At 36.2% G+C, this 18368-nt stretch overlaps 1 protein-coding gene across 1 annotated transcript; it reads right to left on the bottom strand.

Moving 5' to 3' along the window:
* Positions 5248-6523, bottom strand: LOC104749968 (senescence-associated protein 13). Its single transcript, XM_010471686.2, has 5 exons — positions 6418-6523; positions 6120-6327; positions 5804-6023; positions 5602-5708; positions 5248-5473 (listed from the first exon to the last, which is right to left on the bottom strand). The coding sequence occupies exons 1-5, from the start codon at positions 6486-6488 to the stop codon at positions 5282-5284; spliced, it is 798 nt and encodes a 265-aa protein (XP_010469988.1). The 5' UTR covers positions 6489-6523; the 3' UTR covers positions 5248-5281.

Raw genomic sequence — 18368 nt, 5'->3', positions numbered from 1 at the left:
GAAGATCATAGACTCATAGTCTTATAGAGAAATATCACTGACCAAGTCTAGTTGTCAGGTTGAACCAAATCAGCTTATGCAGTGAGGTCATAAACTCATAGTCTTATAGATAATTTTACGTGATGGTTTTGAACTTTGTCTCATCTCAAAATGTAAATGCGGATGAGACAATAATAAAGTGCAGAAAGTAAAGAACACAAGAACTTTGTTAACGAGGTTCGGTTTTTCTACTCCCCAGGACCACGCCTAGATTTCGATTTCACTAGAACAAGAAAGCAAATACAACATATTCTCAAATGCGTAAATCAAGCACAACCCTCTTAATTCACGCTCCGTTCTACAACATGAAATCTTAAGGATAAATCTCTACCCTTAACTAAACCCACGCCGAGCCTAGATTCAAACCAAGATAACCTAACATTGGGCTAAACTCCCCCTGATCCTAGACTTCATATCTTCAACTCTCTTGAGCAACCTACACACACACGTCATACGGACGAACAAAGAACCTTCAACAACACAAGCACCAAACCACGAAACTAAGCCGCACACAATGAGAAAGCTCTCTAGGGTTTTTCTCTTTATCTCTCAGCTCTCTTGCTTCTCTAGGACGTGTCCAACATCTCTTTATATATCCGTCAAGACTTCCTAATCACCATAGAAGAAGATTTCCAAATTTCATAAGAAAATGCCTTTTTCCTTTTTGCTATTTTCCCTTTCTTTGTAAAACTCCAATTTAATCAACCCAATAAATAGTAGTTTTCCTCTTCAATTAATCCTCAAATCGTCCTTCAATATTGTCTTTTCAAATCTTCTAGAGACTTCTCATGCACATAAAACAACATCAATCCTGTATCACGTCTTGAATCACACAGACACTACTTCAGCCATCCAATACATCTTCATTCTCCCCCTTTTTGACTATGATTGTGAACTCATCAGTTCAAACACCTAACCAACATCACCAGACACATCTTCATTCTCCCCCTGAATGAGTCACAACATGATCAAAAACTAATTGGAAAATTCACCCCGCTTTGTAATTCGCGGTTGATAGTCTAGTACACCACCTCCATAAAACTCATCTTTTCTAACCCATATCTTGTTGCGCCTTAGACCTCCATTATTGACTCCTTGAATGAATCTGAAACAATTCCTCTTAATATGTGCTTGAACTCCACAATGATAACATGTAGGACCTTGAAACCTTACATCATAAGCATTCTCCATTCGGCTCCTCTCTCTCAAAAATCTGAAACATCTTTGCCAAATATGCCCAACAACACCACAATGATGACAAACAGGTCGGAAAACTTGTCTAGGTCCATTCTGCAATTCAGAAATTCTTTTACCATGCTTTCACAAATACAGTCCCTGAAGCAATCTTTGAAGCAGTCTCTATTACAGTTGCAGTTCCTGATGTAGACGTGATTTTTCCACTTGAAACAAACACCAAATCCGGTTTTGAAACTTTTCCTTCATATCCAAGGCCACACTTATTTGTCTTGCTAATATTCAGAATATGATCCAACTTCTTTGTACCATTATTAAGCATCCTCAAATTCTTTTGAGTTTCTTCAAGTTGCACTTTAGCTTGTAATGCTTCTTCTTCCTTCTCTGTTGCATGTTTCTCTACTTCAACGATTTTAGCTTCTAACTTGAGCTTCTCCTTAATCAGAACTGAATTATCCTCAATTACCTTAAGCCAATGTGCATACAACTTCTCATAACTCTTACCAAGTTCTTCATAACTCATATCCTCTTCATCACTATCACTATCAGATTCGAGTTCAGATGCAGTTGCCGGTTTTGTTGCACATTCAGAAGCAGTTGCAGACACTGATTCAGAACTATCTTCAAAAGTTGTAAACGCCACAAAATTCTTCAGTTCTTCTTCTTCATCTGAATTAGTTTTTGAATCACTAGTAACAACATTCATAGCCTTCTTCTTATGCTTTTGTAGATTGGCACAATCAGACCATACATGACCGTATCCTTTGCATTCAAAACATTGAACATTCTTTGATGAAGTTTCCATCTCTTCACCCATTCTACTTTTCTTCTCTTCGCCCTTACGCTTCATAAATTTAGCAAATTGTCTTGATAACATAGCCATTGAATCTTCACAAGATGATACCTTAAGAACTACTACAATGTCAACTTCCTTCTTTATTGCTTCCTTAACTTAATCATCTTTCTTCTTTACTCCTTCAGCTTCATATGCTTTGCTTAATTCAAAAGCTTTAAGAATCCCAAACAAACTCATCAAAAGCCATCTCATCTAAATTATGGGCTTCTTCAACTACAGAAATTTATGATTCAAATTTTGCAGGCAACGATTGCTTCAGCTTCTTTACAAGCTTTTTGTCTTTGTACTGCTTTCCAAGAGCAACAGCTTCATTAGATATATCACATAACTTAGCACTGAACTCAGCCACTGTTTCTTTTTCTTCCATCCTTAGATTCTCAAATTGTGATGCCAACATATCCAACTTTGTTCTCTTAACACTTGAAGTACCTTCAAACATATTCTCCAATGACTTCCATGCTTTTTGAGCTGATACACATTGAGAAATTAACTTGAAGTGGCTTGAATCAATAGCATTATAAATCGCTGTCTTGGCTGTCGAATTACAACTTGATAGCTTTTTCTCTGCAGCAGTCCACTTATCCGTAGGCTTAAGACTCTCAACCCCTTTCTCATACACAACTTTAGGAGGCTCCCAACCAAGCTCAATCGAATTCCAGCAATCTTCATCAAGGTTACTAATAAACGCTTGCATATGAACCTTCCAATACCCGTAATTCGTTGAATCAAGCAACAGTGGTATTGACATAGACGTGCCTTCTCTGTATGAAGTCATCACAACTGATTCAAACCTCTGTCTTACTTCCTGAACTACCCTCACCCTTGATCTACCCGAAACTAGACTTAATCTCTATCGAGAACCCGCTCTGATACCACTTGTAAATGCGGATGAGGCAATAATAAAGTGCAGAAAGTAAAGAACAAAAGAACTTTGTTAACGAGGTTCAGTTTTTCCTAGTCCCCGGGACCACGTCCAGATTTCGATTTCACTAGAACAAGAAAGCAAATACAACCTATTCGCAAACGCGTACATCAAGCACAACCCTCTTAATTCACTGCTCTGTTCTATAACATGAAATCTTAAGGATAAATCTCTACCCTTAACTAATCTCAGACCGAGCCTAAATTCAAAAAAAGATAACCTAACCTTGGGTTTAGGCCTGGGCATTCGGTTAACTGTTCGGTTTTGGTTCGGTTGTGTTCGGTTTTGGTTAATTTGGATATAGGAATATAATAACCATTTGGATATTTTAGAAATTTCGGTTAGGTTCGGTTTGGTTTCTTTCGGTTCGGTTAGTTGAAGAGATAACCATAACTAACATAAATTATATTGAAATTAACCAAATAAACCGAATATAACCAAAAGTAACAAAAAATAACCAAATATAACCGAAATTAACCAAAACTACATTACAAAAATATAAAAAGGGGGAAAAATATTGATCCGATTTTACAAAATAGTATTTACCTTATTAAATTCAAAATAATAACTTTTAAATATATTGATTATTTAAAGTATTTAATTGTTTTGAATGTAGAAATAATTAATACTTTAAGTTTATTTTATAGATTTGCCTAATCTTAAGTATATTATTTTGGGTATATTCTAGGTTTTTGGATATTTCGGTTAACCATTTAATTGTCGGTTCGGTTCGGTTCGGTTTCAGTTAGTTTGAACATAGGATTTTACTAACCATTCGGTTATTGGAGGAACTTTGGTTCGGTTTTGGTTTGATTTTTTTCGGTTCGGTTCGGTCGATTATTTGGTTACCGGTTATTTTGTCCAGCCCTAGTTTGGCTAAACTCCCCCTGAGCCTAGACTTCAGATCTTCAACTCTCTTGAGCAACCTACACACGTCACACGTACGAACAAAGAAGCTTGAACAACACAAACACCAAACCGCGAAACTAAGCTGCACACAATGAGAAAGCTCGTTAGGGTTTTTATCTTTATCTCTCAGCTCTCTTGCTTCTATAGGACGTGCCCAACATCTCTTTATATATTCATCAAAACTTCCTAATCACCATAGAAGAAGATTTCCAAATTTCATAAGAAAATGTCTTTTACCTTTTTTCTATTTTCCTTTTTATAAAACTCCAATTTAATCAACCTAATAAATAGTAGTTTTTCTCTTCAATTAATTCTCAAATCGTCCTTCAATATTGTCTTTTCAAATCTTCTAGAGAATTTCACGTACATAAAACAACATCAATCATGTATCACGTCTTGAATCACACAGACGCTACTTCAGCCATCCAATACATCCTCACAAAATTCCACATTATGATAATAACATTTTTTTCTGTTCGATAAAAAATCTTACACAAAATTAAACCATACGATGAATTTTTTTTTTTTTTGTTTTTTTTCAATCGGAAACTTTGAACATTAATATATGCATATTTTTCATGATTATTGTTCAAAATATTCAACGGTTCGAGATGAGTTTGTGTCAAAACCGGACTGGACTGGACGTTGAATTCTATCAATTTTGTTCAGGGCTTATGTATTAAATTCTATCTCAGCATCTCCGTCTCTAGTCGTCTGTATCAGCCAATGATTAAAAACCGGACCGGGCATTGAATAACATAAAACGTAAATCGATTTATTTTATCCAAGTTTCAAAACGTTCAAGGTTATCATGCATCAAATCGCAAAACATTTCAAATTCTGTTGAAATGACAAGAGATCCAGCAAAACATTCAAGGTTTTTTTTTTTTTCTGTTCCACAAATCACAACTTGAATGTTTGTGGTCATATGCAAATTTTTTTTTTTTTGATGTTTTGATGTAAGCGCAAAAGCTCTGAAGAAAATAGGAAGATTCGAAGAAATATGAATATTAGCTTGTATGAATGATTAGGCGACACTTCTCTCTGACTTTTGTGATTTTTCATATAATCTAAATTAGATGCATGAGATGCTTTGTTTATATTATCAGGCTATGGATTCCTTTACAATGTTTTAAATTTTTAATCAATGTTTTGTTTATAACAACATAACTTTTTTTATTTCGAAATTTTAGACAACAGATATTGGACTCTCGATGGTTACCACAAGCATATATGCATAAATATCCCAAAAGTCTTCCAGAATTAACAAGAAGACAGTCACAAGCATATATGCATAAATAACCCGTACGTAGGTTTAATTTATATATTGAATATATAAAATCCGATGCATATATGTGTTTTTAAGGCACAAGCTTGAAGGAGAAACCGTTGATAGTGACACCTCCGTCAACGCAGATGGCTTGGCCTGTAATGTAAGAAGCTGCAGGAAGACAAAGAAATGCCACAAGCGGTGAAACTTCGTTTGCCTCTCCAATACGCCCTACCGCTGTCCTCTTCTCCGCTTCTTTTTTAAACTCTTTGTCATTGAGACACTAAGAAATTTTAACAGTAATTAAGATCATAATATATATATATATATATATATATATATATATATTATTTTTTTTTCATTTTTTTTTCCATTTTCTCGAACTAGGAGAACTTTTTATTTTGGCCTTACATCGTTAACCAAAGGAGTTGTGATGAACCATGGGCAAACAGCGTTAGCCCTTATGCTGTCGCTCGCCCATTCGCAAGCTAAGTTTCTAGCCAGCTGATTCATGGCTCCTAAATGAGTTTATATAATTTCATATGTAAGTATCATAACACAAGGAATAGATTTATATATATTTTAAGGAGGTACATGTATATATATACGGTACCTTTGGTTGCTCCATAAATGGATCCAACATTATTGATATGCACAATTCCAGCAGTGGACGACATGAGCACGATGCTCCCTGAACCAGATGCTTTCAACAAAGGGTGTGCGAGCTGCGAGAGATGGAAAGCTGACTCGATATTTGTAGCCATTATAAACGAGTAATCTTCTGCTGTATACTCTGTGGTCGGCTTGACAATGAACGTGCCGGCATTGTTGACCTATACAAGTATACATAAACACAATAAAAACACAACATGATTTGGCTCTTGTGGATTCCAATCTCAAAGGGGAGAAGCTTATGTATGTAAACTTACAAGGATATTGAGTTTTCCTTGGAAGAGAGTGGAAACGGTCTCCATAAGTTTCTCTCGTTGATCACGAGAAGAAACGTCGCAGACAGAAGTGGTGACCTGAAACCCTTTTGCTTGCCACTCACGTAAGCGTTCCTGAAGCTGAGTTTCGTCTCTTGCACATGTGTGGACTTTTGCTCCCATCATAGACAGTTCCTCCACCACAGCTTCCCTATTCATGGAACACACACAAACATAGATTCTTTCATTATAAATTATCATAGTTCAATAAAAGAGCATATCTATGAAAACAAGGACTGACCCGATGCCTTTAGAGCCACCAGTGACAAGAGCGGTCATGCCTCCAAGACTCCATCTAGAATTTGTTGCCATTCCTAGTTTTCAGCCAGTGACGACCTTTCATCAACGAAAGATCACAGATCTTAAATAAACTAGTCGGCATAGCTTTGAATTTTGAAACTTCCCACCTCACGTACAGACGTACTCACATTGCCAACAGGTCGACAGTCGACTTCGACCACACGTATCCATGATAGGGTATTCCTGGCTGTCAGTTTCCCTCATCTCAAGATTCCAGATCATGGATGATAACCGGTCGTCCCACAAGTAGCCATACGTCCTCGTGAGGAGATCAGGAGAATATAAAATGGACAGTCGGCGGCCCACAAGAAAGGACATACGAGTATATATTTAGTATAAAAGTTATATTAAAAGGTTACACTCATAAACTGGAGTATTGTTTGTCAGTTAATATACGACTGACGAACAGTACTCAAAAACGTTATATTAAAAGGTTACACTCATAAGGTTGCTAGTTGCTACGATATTTTCTTATTATTTAAGGTTATAAAGTAATATTAAATATTTCAACTATTATTGAGAATAACTTTGCACCTTTCTACAATCTGACGACACATGGACAGCAGTACTAGGTACCGTCATGGCAACTGACTTTAGGTTGGATCGGAGTCTCCAACCTCCTAAAAAAATACCTTCCAGCCGGTATTCAAAAAGGTAAGCTAAAACAATATTTGGTGACGCTGAGTACCCGATGCCAAAAAGGAGTTTTACTGAAGGTAAAATATTAAACGATTTTTTCTTTATTTAAATACCATTATCATCACAAAATTTCACGAAAATTTTCTATGATTTTTTTCTCTTTTCTGTTGTCTTTGCAGTTTACGGATAAAATTATTAATTTGTTGCAACGAAGTTGTAATGAGTCTTATGACAAATAGAAATATAACTATACCAAGAATAAAAAATAGTTACCAACTCATAAATATACGTACAATATTGTTTTTTCAAACTTATGGATTAAGATTTTAAACTTGGAGATAGATGTGCAAATACTTACTTTGAGATGTTCACTACATATATCTATGTTGATATTCGAATAAAATTAGTAAACAAATGTAATCCACTTCCGCTAAATTGATGAACAAAATCCAATTTATCTTTAAAGAATTCAGTGAAATGGGTAACAAAATAATCGACGGGAGCAAATTTTTATAGGGGGCATTACATCATATAATTATTTCTTTACTAGTCACCCCTTATGACGCTTAGTCCCCCTAGCATCGATGTTATAGCACTCAAACATTTTGCCATCACCTGAGTTCTCTAGAACAATAAAAGAGAATAGAAAACTCTATAAAACTGGGGACTGAGCCGATGCCTTTAGTGTCACCAGTGACAAGCGCGGTAATGATGCCTCCATCTTGAGTTCTCTCAATCTCTTCCAAGCTTCCCCCTTCCTATGCCATACATAGTTATCGGACCACGAGGATTCTTTTCTTCAACGAAGATCAAAGATCTCATAGCGAACTGATCGATATAAGTTGATAGTTTTAAACTTTATAACCTCTCATCTCAAAATATATACACATTGATGACCGTTGGACCACACGTATACTGATAAGCCATATATACATAAGACGTTCGGCACATGCTGAAAATGCAAGGTTTAAACAATGTGGTTAACTACTTGTATGAGAACAGAGTGTCGAATGAATTCATGAAAGTGTTAGAAGCTTCTAGAAAATCAAGGAGTTTCATGTTTACAATCCTATTGTAAACATGAAGAAAAATAATAATTTTCTAATCCATAAAGAAAAAGGAAATTTATAACGTCCCCGAACCAAAACTCTGCGTTTTGGGGTGGGTGTCGATCGACACCCATGGTGGTGTCGGTCGACACCAAGGTTTTCTGGTTCGACCAGATTGAGTTTTTAATCGATTTGGTTTGGTTTGGTTTGAAGAAACCATTGAACCGGTATACTTAAGTGGGTTTCGACGACAAGAAGGGTTTTGGGAGTTTGTCTTTGTCGCCGTTTAACACTTTTGAGAGAGAAAAGGAGAAAACCTTATTCTTGAGCTTTTGAGAGAGATTTGTGAGATTCCTTGCTATTCTTGAGAGATCCCAGGGTAGAAAGGAGTTAGAGGCTTGTTAGGAGGGTGGGATTCGTTGTTGTGGTTCAGAGACTTCCTGCAAAGAGGTGAGTGCATGACCATGGCTAATCTAAGCCTTTGATTTCCTTGTTCTTGCTTGTTTGTTGTTGTTTTGTGTGTTTTCTTGCTGGGGATTGGATTATGCAGGTTCCTAATGATGTTTACGGCATGGGTTTTGAGTATTGGATGATTTGGAGGAGATTGGGAAGCGAGATTCGACTCTTGGCTTTGTGCGGATCGCAATTGCAGGTGGGTGTCGATCGACACCACTTGGTGTCGGTCAACACCAGCAAGAATGGGCATCGATCGACACTATGGGGTAGTGTCAGTCGACACTGTGGGGTAGTGTCGGTCGACACCAATGCCAGTGTCGGTCGACACTATGCTGGTGTCGGTCGACACCTCCCTTCCAGCGAGACGATGTTCGTTTCCGGGTTTGTATGTTTTGTTTGTTGTTTGTTTGGAACATTGGAATCATTGTTGCTTGTGTGTATAGCCCAGTAGATGGGAGGATTGCTTCACTGAGTGTTTATCAAATACTCATGCATCTCAATTTGTGTTTGTGGTGCAGGTAAAGGCAAAGTGTGATCGTGGAATCAAGGCAATGAAGAGGAGGATGTTCTAGGGACTCGATTGGTTGTTGTCTGACATTGTTAGGTTGCTAGAGTTGGGTCTTTAGAACTTGCTAGGTTGTCGGTTCCTTGTTCCTTGTTGTTTGACATTGGAATGGTTATGTCTGGATATTGGTTATTCATTAATATTGGATAATTATTGGATATTGGTTTTTGTTATTCTGCTATTGGTTGTGATTGTGGTTAGGTGGCTAGTGGATATGGGACCACTAGTTGTAGTTTATTATTAGTTATTATTATTATTATTATTATTTATTATTTATTAAAAAAAAACGGGTCAGGTCGTTTCAAAATTGTCCAAATCCCTATTAGTAATAGAATATGTAGTTTGCTTATTGTATAGCCAATGCCTAGTTCTATAAATAGGGGTGCTGAGGCTTGGTGAAGCTTTAGCACAAACGAGAGAGAGTATTTAGCTACTAAGTTTTAGTTTTAAGAAAAAGAAAGTTAAGAACTTAGCGAGAGCTTGAGAGAGAGGTTTTGAGAGAATAGAAAATTGTTTAGAACAAACTTGTAAACAGATTTCCTATTAATCAAAAGGAAGTTTTTTTGAGAAACTCTTATTTCTTCATACAAATCTATAGTTCTTACACTTTCAATTGGTATCAGAGCAACACTTGTTCGGATTACTACAGGTGAGATTCTGCGGACAAGATGGAGAACTATGGAGATTTGATTAACAACAATAAGGTTGTTTTAGATGATGGGAATTATGGGTTTTGGAAGTCAAGAATCAAATCTATAATTGGAGGAATTGATCGACTTGCTTGGAAGGCTGTTTTAGAAAAGTGGGAGGAACCGACAATCAAGGATGAAACTGGAAAGCACGTACCCAAACCAGAAGAGAGCTGGACAGAGGAAGAAAAGAAGAAATCTAAGTTCAATTCTAGAGCTTTGAGTGCCATTCACTGCAGTGTAGGAAGAAAACAGTTTGATTTAATTCAGGGCTGTGAAACTGCGAAAGAAGCATGGGATGTTCTTCAGATTCATTATGAAGGCACCACCAAAGTGCAGAGCTCAAGAAAAGATATGTTAGCATCGAGATTGAGAATCTAAAGATGGAGGATCATGAATCAATTTCAGACTTCAGTTCTAAGTTGAGTGCTTTAGCACAAGAGGCCTTAAAGCTGGGTAAAACTTATAAAGACCAGAAGTTAGTCAAGAAGTTTCTAAGATGTCTTCCTTCAAGGTTCATGGGGTATAAGACAGCCTTAACTGTATCGAATGACTTAGACAGTCTCAGTTATGGTGAAGTGGTTGGAATGCTACAAGCACATGAAATGGAGCTGAATGAAATTAAGAAACCAAAAGGGATAGCTTTAGCTGTAAGCAAAGACATAACTGATCAAGGAGAGGAGGATGTTGTAAGTTTGCTGGTACGAAGGTTTGATCGAGCCTTGAGAAGGATAGAACAAGGTTAAGATCAAAAGAAGGCTGGTTCGTTTAAAAAGACGAGTGAAGACAGAAAGGCTGATATGCAGTGCCATGAATGTAAAGGATATGGACATTTCATTCGAGAGTGTCCAACGAGCAAGCTACATGATGCCAAGTGCACAATTTGCAAGGGTACTGGACATACACACGATATGTGTATAAGTAATTCTAAAACTACAAAAAAAAAAATCTGTGATTAGTATTGAGGATGTGTCAGATGATGATAGCAGCAGCGAAGAAGAGTTCATTAATTTGGTGGCGATGGTGGGAATCACTGAATTTGAAAACGGGGAAGAGGTAACTGACTCATAATCAGAAGGAGAAGAGATTCATGACATTGTTCAGAATTACAAAGAAGTACGAGACACACTTATTACTCTAGGAAAGGAGAATCAAGGATTGATAAAATAAAAACTTTGTCTTGAGGTACTGGTCATATATTTACAGAATGAATTGGAGGATGAGAAAAAGATTGCTAAAGGTTCGTTGGATTTGGTGAGAGAAAAGTTGGTTTTATCTGCAAAAGCAGACAAACTTGACAAGGAGCTGTGTAAAGAAAAGAAAAAAACTTCAGAATTACAATCGGAATTGGATCAGCAGTATAGGAAGATTCATATGTTTGCAGGCACAAAACAACTTGATAAGATCTTGAGCTATGGAAGAACTGAGAAGACTCATAGAGGACTGGTATTTACAGAAAACAAAGGAGTAAAACCACAGTTAACCAAGTGTGTATATGATGGAACGTGTCATTCTGAGGAGGAAACAACTACAAGTGTTTCTAAAGATTTTTTGGGCTGTTATTTTTGTGGAAAGATTGAGCACTACAAACGATATTGCTACAAGTTTTGGTAAAAAGTATGTGCTTTAAAGCGTCAAGGGAGATTTTTCTGGAACAGATTTAGAAGACAAGTGTGGATGAAGAAAGCAGATCTATATCAATCAGAATTAAAAGTCGCTTCTGGATCAGGATTTAGATGTAATATGGCCATGATTACTGAGGAACAAGATGACTCAGAGCCTTGGTTTTTTGATAGTGGGTGATCAAGGCATATGACTGGAACCAAGAGTAATCTACAAAATATCAAGAAACTGAAAGGAGGTACAGTAACATTTGGAGATAGGAATCATGGTTTTATACAAGGCAAGGGTACAACGTGTGATGCTGAGCTTCCACAACTTGTGAATGTCTATCTAGTTCAGGGGCTGAGAGCTAATTTGATAAGTATTAGTCAACTTTGTGACGAAGGATTGTCGGTGCTGTTCACAAAAGTTGATTGTACAGCTTTGGATGAAGCACGAAATGTCAAGTTGTATGGTGTAAGATCTGGGAACAATTGCTACATGTGGGAAAAAGAGTCAATCAAGTGTTACAGTGCTAAAGAAAGTATTGATCTCTGGCATCAGCGACTTGGTCATATGAATACAAGAAATCTTACTACTCCTGTGAATAAAGAGATAGTACGAGGGGTACCAAAGCTTAAAGGGGAAGATAATATGGTGTGCGGACCATGTAATCATGGAAAACAGGTCAAAATTCAGCACAAAAAGGTTCCAGATGTTCAGTCAAAATCAGTTCTGAATCTGATTCACATGGATTTGATGGGACCAATGCAGGTTGAAAGTTTAGCAGGGAAGAAATATGTGTTTGTGTTGGTTGATGATTATTCCAGATATACATGGGTTCGATTTATTCGAGAGAAGTCTGATACTGTAGACAGTTTTAAAATTTTTGGCCTTACAATTACTTAATGAGTGAGGAGGTATCAAAAAGATAAGGAGTGATCATAGTGGAGAATTTCAAAATGAGGTTATGAAGGAGTTTTGTGATCAACATGGGATTGCACATCAGTATTCAGCACCAAGAACTCCACAACAGAACGGAGTTGTAGAAAGGAAGAATAGAACTCTTCAGGAAATGGCAAGAGCAATGATTCATGGAAATCAAGTTCCTAAGAAGTTTTGGGCTGAAGCTTGAAACACTGCATGTTACATAATCAACAGAGTATATGTACGACGAAATACGACTAAGACACCTTATGAGTTGTGGAAAGGCAAAACACCAAATCTGAGCTACTTCCATGTTTTTGGTTGCAAATGTTATATTTTAAATGACAAGGATTATCTTGGAAAATTCGATTCCAGAAGTGATGAAGGCATGTTTCTTGGGTATTCTGAGAGCAGTACGACATTCAGGGTGTTTAATCAACGTACTGGTCTTATTGTGGAGTCAGTGAATATAATGTTTAATGATAGGTCTGGTTCAGTGGGAAACGATGGTGATTCTGACAGTGATACAGAACCGGAAAATACTACTAAAGCACTTAATGACGAGTCTGAAGTAGAATCCTCTGTTTCAACGTCAGAAGGGATTCAACATGTTCATAAAAACCACTCAGCATCTGATGTCATTGGAGATTTGAATGAAAAGATGAATACTTGAGGAGTAAAGATAGATTTTAAGAAAATGACAAGCTATTTCACAACTCTAGAAACAGTTTTTTATGAGTGCTTTGTTTCAATGATTGAACCAAAGAATCATGTAGAAGCTGTTCAGGATGATTTTTGGATTATAGCTATGGAGGAAGAATTGGAACAATTTGAGCGTAATTATGTTTGGGAGTTGGTTCGTAGGCCAATTGATGTGAACATCATTCGGACTAAATGGATTTTCAAAAACAAAATTGATGAAAGTGGGGTTGTGGTACGTAATAAGGCTAGGTTGGTAGCACAAGGATACACGCATATTGAGGGAGTGGACTTTGAAGAAACTTTTGCTCCAGTAGCTAGACTTGAGTCAATAAGATTGTTTTTGGGAATGACTTGTATTCTGAATTTCAAGGTATATCAGATGGATGTCAAAAGTGCATTTTTGAATGAGATTTTGCAAGAAGAAGTATATGTTGAACAACTTAAAGGGTTTGAATATCCAGTAAGACCTGACCATGTGTATAAATTAAAGAAAGCCCTTTATGGATTGAAGCAAGCTCCAAGAGCTTGGTATGAAAGGTTAACTAGTTTTCTTATGGAGACGAGCTATATCAGAGGAAGTGTAGACAAGACCTTGTTTATTTTAGAACAAGATGATGATATCATGATGGTGCAAATTTTTGTTGATGACATTATTTTTGGAAGTACCTCTTAGGAGTTGGTGGATCGTTTTGTGAGTAGTATGACTCAAGAATTTGAGATGAGTTTGGTTGGAGAGCTTAAATATTTTCTTGGATTACAAATTACTCAATCTGATCAGGGAATCTTTATTTCACAAAGTACTTATGCTAGAAACTTCTTAAGAAGTTTCAGATGGATAAATGTAAAGAAGCCACGATACCTATGAGCACTTCATTAAAACTGTCAAAGGATATTGATGGTAAGGATGTGGATGTCAAACAGTACAGAGGAATGATAGGGAGTTTACTATATCTTACTGCAAGTAAACCTGATTTGTGTTTCAATGTGGGTATGTGTGCTAGATATCAGTCGAACCCTAAAGAATCACATTTTGAAGCTGTTAAATGGATTTTGAAGTATGTGAAAGGGACTATTGATTTTGGGATTTGGTATTCTAAAGGATCAAATAAAGGTTTAGTTGGATACCGTGATGGAGACTATGCAGGAAGTGTGACAGATTGAAAAAGCACCAGTGGAGGATGTTTCTTTTTAGGAAATAATCTCATCGCCTCGTTGAGCAAGAAACAGAATTCAGTAACTATGTCTACAGTTGAATCAGAATATATGGCAATGGGAAGCTGCTGCACTCAACTATTGTGGATGAAGCAGATGTCAGCAGATTATGGTATGGATTCAGGAATATTACAAGTGTATTGTGATAACAAGAGTGCTATTGATATTTCTAAGAATCCAGTTCAACACTCAAGAACCAAGCACATTGATGTGAGACATCACTTTATCAGAGAAGTGGTTGAAAGAAAACAAGTTTTGATTGAACATGTTGATACTGAGGAACAACTAGCAAATATTTTCACAAAAGCTTTGGACTTTAATCGTTTTTCAACTCTAAGAAACTCAATTGGAGTTTGTGAGATGTGAAATATACTCAAGATGTCTCAGGAGCTGGTACAGAAGGATGTTGTAATGAGATTTTGGTACAGTTCGATATTGGGGTAATTTAATTGGTGTGTGGTGTTTAATTATGGTTTAGGAGAAAACCGATATCATGGGTTCGTTTTTTTTAATAGAATTGCTTGAAAGATATTGAGACTATTAATATTCTCTTCAAAGCATCGAGTGTATCGGAAAAAAAAAATCGGAGAGGAGGATGGTGAAAACAAATTGAAGTGGGTTGGTGCGAGGAAGAAGAAATCTTCGAGTGACTCGGAATGATGGTGATGCAAATCGACCTCAGTTGATTGATGAATCAAGTGATGTTGAAGAGGATCAAACGCAATCGATGAGTGATGGAGTTTCGGCAACTAATCAAAAGACACAAAAAGAAGGCGAATTTGAAGAAGCAGATTCTATCAATGAGAAAGAAGAGTTTAAGGGAAAGGAAATAGCCTCTGACTCTGAGGATTTTGATTTCGAAGAAATCTCTCTTCGAGAACAAATCAAGCAAAATTCGAAGAAACAAAGGAAAAGGAAACAAGGTAGTTATGATGCGAAGAGGTCTATTTCCAAGTCTAAACGATTGAAGTCTGGAAATTTTAGCAGCAAGAGTGGTCATACAAGGACTCGTTTTCAGCTTAATATTTTTGTGTCCGAAGCTGCTCAAGCAAGGTAATCAGAATTCTTTTCTCAGAAGTTTATAGAAGAAAGACAACTGGATTTTTCTCAACCTGATGAACTAGGGATTATGAGTAAGATTATGGATCTTGGGTTACATACTTTGGTACAAGATCTTCCTGTGTATGTCAAAGAGGTGGTTTCTGAGTTTTTTGCCAATTTGTCGGATAAAAAAGCTAGGGATGGTATTCAAGTGTTTGTTAGGGGTCATTGGTATGAATTTTCTCCTAGTATTATTAATGAGGCGCTTAATCTTGAAACGTTGACAAGAGTTGAGATGAAGCAGATGCAGCTGTTGATCAGCTAAGTAAGAATGAACTCGCAGCAGTTCTGAGTGGCAAAGATAATTTGCCTTGGTCGAGTTTGATGGTTAGAGATCTTCATGGAGATGTTGCAGCTCTCTTGATGTTGGCGGCTTTTAATTGGGTTCCTTCTGTACATAGGAATCACGTTTCAGTCAAATGTGCTCGAATCGTGTATAAGCTGGTTCAGGGTATTCAGTTTGATCTAGGACGACTGGTTTATGATCAAGTTATGGAGATGAATTGGACTGATCCTACTCGGTATGGGATTTTCCCTAGAACAATTTTTGAGACACTTAAGTTTCAAGAAGGTCCGCTTGAGTGGTTGGATGCAGAGGAAGAAGTAGTTGTTGAATTTTACACTAAAGATGTTAGAACTGGGCGTGCTTATTCGGTTAAGCACAAATTGCTTGCTGGAGCATTGGTTGATACGGCTCAGGCACTTCAGCGATTAACTGATGTAGTTCACAGGCTGATTCAGAACCATCCTTTGTCAAAGATGCTTTGAGGTTTGTTTTTTAACTTTTGTGTTCTCAAGCAGGGGGAGAAGTTTGTTAAGAAAAGCAACAATTCTGGGGGAGCTATGAATTCTGGGGGAGCAACAATTCTGGGGGAGCTACAATTCTGGGGGAGTAATAGCATTTTGTCCTCTTGTATACTCTTGTCTACAAAATTGTTATGTTTTGGGTGATGAACTTGGGTTTGACTGGGTTATGGATTGAACAAATGCATGAGAAGCACAAAGCTAAAAAGGGGGAGATTGAAAATGCAAGGTTTAAACAATGTGGTTAACTACTTTTATGAGAACAGAGTGTCGAATGGATTCATGAAAGTGCTAGAAGTTTATAGAAGATCAAGGAGTTTCATGTTTACAGTAGGAATGTAAGCATGAAGAAAAAGAATAATTTCCTAATCTATAAAGAAAAAGGAAACTGTCCAAATCCCTATTAAGAATAGAATAGGTAGTTTGCTTATTGTATAGCCAATGTCTAGTTCTATAAATAGGGGTGCTGAGGCTTAGTGAAGCTTTAGCACAAACGAAAGAAAATATTTAGCTACTAAGTTTTAATTTTAAGAAAAAGAAAGCTAAGAACTTAGCGAGAACTTGAGAGAGAGAGTTTGAAGGAATAGAAAATTGTTTTAAACAAACTTGTAAATAAATTTTCTATTAATCAAAAAAAGTTGTTTTGAGAAATTCTTATTTCATCATACAAATCTATAGTTCTTACACTTTCACATGCGACGGAAGCTTGAATGGAGTAGCACGTGTTCAATTAGTCATATAAATACTCGTTGTTTGTTATTGTTGGAGATTATGTTGTTTGTTGTTGTAAACAGAGTCGTGTAAAACTACTTTGGAGTGAGAGTAATGCTCTAGTTGTATCTAGAGGTTCTTACGGTTATGGTTACAACTTTGTATCATTCCGATATATAAGAGGAGCGATTCGTAGTTTCATTCTTATCATATACGTGATAGGATTTTCCTGGCTAATAGTTTCTTAACGAAGATCACATGTTTAATTAAGAAAACAAAATAATTCTAGATTATGGATGTTGACAGCTCCGTATCCACTAGCACATCTTGACATAATTTCCGGTCGGGTGTGTTAAAATCGTACTATATAATTGGTAACATGTGGTGACCAAAAGAATAAAAATAACAATTGGTAACATGAACAGTTTTCAAAAACTTTAAAAAAATATTACAATATCACGTGTCATACATTGAGATACACAATTATATAGCGAATGAATTAAGATAATTATCTAATTAATAGAATCATATAAAATATACACAAATCTCTATAATATATTTATAATATTTTCTTTGATCATAAAGATCTACGATATCTTTTTATACGCCCCTCAAGCTCAAAGGTGATGAAGTGAAGCGGAAATAAGGACTTGATATTGACAAGTCGAAGTGTTGACCCGATTTGGTGATAAGTTGTGTGATGTTGAGGTGGCCGGCATCAATGATGGCTAGAGAAGAAGATGTGATTTTTTTTAACTGAATTGAAACGTAACAAATAAAATTTTGAATAAGCATCAATGACTTGAAACTGAAAAATAAGATATATGTTTTAATAATTTAAAGAAGCATTATGGATTGATTTAGAGGCTCGTAAAGAAGCTTGAATGATAAAAACATTTAAAAAAAAAAAAAAAAAAAAAAAGCCTTTACTTACCAGTTANGATCTATGACGATAGATCTGAACAAGGAGAAGCTTGATAGCTTAGATTCAAAGGTTCATGATGAACTTGAATGTGGAAGCATTTAGCTTAATAAGAATATAAAATAAAACGAGTTTGATTGTTAAATCTAAACTCGGGAGCAAACCTGCTATGATACCATATTAGAATGTTGATGAGAGAAGAACACCTTAGTGTTTAGGAAATAGTATATTGATTCACATGAGAATGATTGTACATAGAGATACACATTTATGTAAGGAATGAATTAACATAATTATCTAACTAATAGAATCATATTATATCAATTTTACATAGAGATACATAGAGATACACATTTATGTAAGGAATGAATTAACATAATTATCTAACTAATAGAATCATATTATATCAATTTTACATAGAGATACATAGAGATAAACAGATCTTATGCTTACTTCTTGTGGGTATCAGGAAAACAATTACTGAAATTAGGTGTTTCTTCATTGCTTGTAGAC

Source organism: Camelina sativa, chromosome 16 (genome assembly GCF_000633955.1).
Source record: "Camelina sativa cultivar DH55 chromosome 16, Cs, whole genome shotgun sequence".
Lineage (NCBI taxonomy): Eukaryota > Viridiplantae > Streptophyta > Magnoliopsida > Brassicales > Brassicaceae > Camelina > Camelina sativa.
The sequence above is the reverse complement of the archived record's forward strand: the minus strand, read 5'-3'. Positions and strand labels throughout refer to the sequence as shown.